Source organism: Arachis ipaensis, chromosome B10 (assembly GCF_000816755.2).
Source record: "Arachis ipaensis cultivar K30076 chromosome B10, Araip1.1, whole genome shotgun sequence".
Taxonomy (NCBI): Eukaryota; Viridiplantae; Streptophyta; class Magnoliopsida; order Fabales; family Fabaceae; genus Arachis; species Arachis ipaensis.
Window position 1 is genome coordinate 128,954,902 of NC_029794.2, and position 3,129 is coordinate 128,958,030.

Here is a 3,129-nt window from a genome sequence, read left to right on the forward strand (position 1 = left end):
TAACCGCCGCGATATGCGCCGCAATTATTCATTTGATGGCGGTTTTATAAAACCGCCGCAAAATTCTCGCCGCTATCTGCAGGAATTGTTGTAGTGTATCTTTAGAAATTATAAATTTATTAAAGTAGTTGTAAAATACTTAATAGTAAAAAAAGAGAACTTTTGCAGACTTGGGCTGCCAGCCTACTGTTAGGCGGAGCGAATTAAAGTTTCAGAATCGTCTCATTAAGCGAGGTGGGGTGGACCAGTCCACCAAAAAGCGAACTTTTAGCGGGATGGGACTTGCTTCCCCCCAGCCCCTAATTCCATGTGCCTCATATATGAAAGCAATAAATGTCATCAAACCTTATATACCTAATCACATTTTTCATTTTTTTTTTACCACAATTAATTTTTCTATAGATGTTCTGTTTTAGCCACAACAAATGACAATTACAATGCAAAAAAGGAGACATATCCTAAGAGTGACGTGTGTTAGTTGCATCATTTTCCGTTGACATGTGTTGCACCTCGTGCTTATTAAAAGCTACAAACAAATGTTAAAATAAAAGCTGAGAAACGGTAAATTCTAGCTAGCAACCACCAACAAGGAAAGAAGATGAAAAAATTGCAATCATTTGTTACACTATTCTTCTATAAAAGTAAGCAAAACTTAATGCTACAAAAATATGCATAATCATTCATTTTTCTTTTCGTTTGTAAATTCTATAAATTATTATACATAAAAAGATAAGTGGTTATGCATATTTTTTCATTCATACAAACAATTATTCCTATTCACTATGGATCACCTTGGGACTTCTATCATGCATGACCCAACAAGCATTTATGTATGAGAAAGAGTGCCCCCCTTTGCCAGAAATTGCTGATAGTTACTTATGTGGAAGAGCCTAACTCGTTGGTTATAAAGAATCAAGATAATCAAGAATCAGCGTGATTAGTTATGACAATTGTATAGAATTAGTCTTATTTTAGGTGCACTATATAAGTAGAGTTTCATTCGTGGTGTGAAAGATCAACGTTGGAAACCACTATGAACTAAGAGTTTCATTGAGTCTAATAAAAACTTGAAACTTGAAAGTGTAATACACAAAAACATGAACACTCCAATAGTGCTAGCTTTACCATACCCAGCTCAAGGACACGTCACTCCCTTTATGAGCTTCTCACAAAAGCTGGTCGAGAATGGATGCAAAGTCATCTTTGTTAACACGGAGATCAACCATAACCGTTTTGTGAGTTCCATGATGGTTAGGGAAAAAGACAATAATACCCTTGATGATGAAACAATAAAACTGGTTTCCGTCCCGGATGGTTTAAGCCCTGAGGACGAAAGAACCAATTTCGCCAAACAATGTGTTGGTTTGAAAAGCAGCTTGCCTTCAATTCTTGAGAAATTGATAGAAGATTATGGAGTTAGTTGCATCGTTGTTGATTTTGCAATGGGATGGGCATTGGAAGTTGCGAATAAGATGGGAATCAAAGGCGCTTTTTTCTTTCCAGCGTCAGCAGCTATGTTTGCTTTGTTGAACAATATTCCTATGCTCATTCATCGTGGCATCATAGATTCTTCTGGTAAGAATCTAATATCACTTCACCACTTTATTTAAAGGGAAAATTATTACAAACCACCGTTAGAATCTTTAATATTAAAATTATTTAAAATGACTAATTTTAAAATATTTTGAAAAAAAAGACTAAATTTTTTTTTAAAAAGATAAATATATTTTTAGATTATTTTTTTATTTATTTTTTTTTAAAATATTTTTTTCTAATAATCTATCATACTCAAATCCATATTCTTTATCTATAACTTATAAAGACATTTGTTATTGTCAATCACAAAACATAAGTACTTGAGAGCATACTAATGTCTTACTATTATCATATAGAGAGTAGTCAACAATGAATATAAGTTAATTTTCCAATGTTGTCCTTGCCAAGGAGCCGAGTGTCTATTACAAAGATATATAAATATTCACGCCAGAGACCAATTAGATCAGCACCGGTTATTGCATTTGATTCAAGGGCTAAACCTTGAATAATTGAAGAAAGAGATCTCTCGAGACAAGTTCCACAAATTTTAAATGATTTATTTGATGTTCGTTGTTGACTACTCTCTATGATAATAGTAAGATATTAGTATGCTCTCAGGTACTCCTAGGTCTTACAATTTGTGATCGGCAGTAACAAATGTCTCTATGAATTATAGATGAAGAATAAGGATTTGAGTATGATAGATAATTAAAAAAAAAATGTTTACAAAAAAAAATAAGTAAAAAAATAATCTAAAGATATATTTGTCTTTTCACAAAAAAAATTGATCTTTTTTTTTAAATATTATAAAATTAATCCTTCTAAATAATTTTAATATTAAAAGTCCTTTTTAATAATTAAATCTTTTTAACAGTCCTTTATAATAATTTTTCCAAGATAATATATGCTACGAATGGATTAAAAAAAAAGGGATAATATGGGTAGCAATTACCTTTTTTGTTATTATGAAATAATTTAATTTCTCTATTATTTTGACAAAAAAAAATGCTTTTGTTGTTTTTAACTTTTCATAGATTTTTTATGTTATTGTGTGACAATTGTGTGATATCTTTTTATTGTTTTGTCAAAATTTTTATTTTCAAAAAATTTATCTGTTATTTTCATATTAAAAACAACAACAAAAATCATATTTTTAGAATGGCAAAATTTTTATCAGCGGATTCATTCATCCCAAAAACTAAAAATAAAGTTGAGCAAAATTATCGACGAATAAAATTTGTGGATATCGTTTATCATATTAAGAAAAAGAGGAAGTATAGGGAGCCAATAGAAATTTTGTATAATGTGTACAATGGAGGTTTAGGAATGTCTGATTCAGTATTAGAGATATAATCATTAGTGTTACCTTTTCCTATCAGGTTAAGTTTTTTGGATGAGTAGTTTCATGAGATGATAACATAGCTCTAGATCCAAAAGGTCAAGATTTCGATCGTCATTGGTGAACCCAAATGAATTCAATATTATTTATGGTGCAGTTGGCAAGATATTAATAAAAAATTTTATATTATATCATGAAATTATTTTTTTAAGAATTTAAATTAATAGAAGAATATATATAAATAATTATATCTC

The 3,129-nt window shown here is 30.1% G+C and overlaps 1 protein-coding gene across 3 annotated transcripts in view; it reads left to right on the forward strand.

Annotated features, from left to right (window-relative positions):
- Positions 910 to 3,129, forward strand: part of LOC107622278 (UDP-glycosyltransferase 83A1-like) — a 16,684-nt gene continuing 14,464 nt past the window's right edge. For 2 of the 3 annotated variants that reach the window (XM_021113682.1, XM_021113684.1), the window contains exon 1: positions 968 to 1,575. In XM_021113682.1, the coding sequence (XP_020969341.1) occupies positions 1,098 to 1,575 (478 nt within the window). In that variant the 5' untranslated portion in view covers positions 968 to 1,097. Of the gene's footprint in view, positions 1,576 to 3,129 lie in introns of all 3 variants that reach the window. The other variant, XM_021113683.1, reaches the window with a different exon arrangement.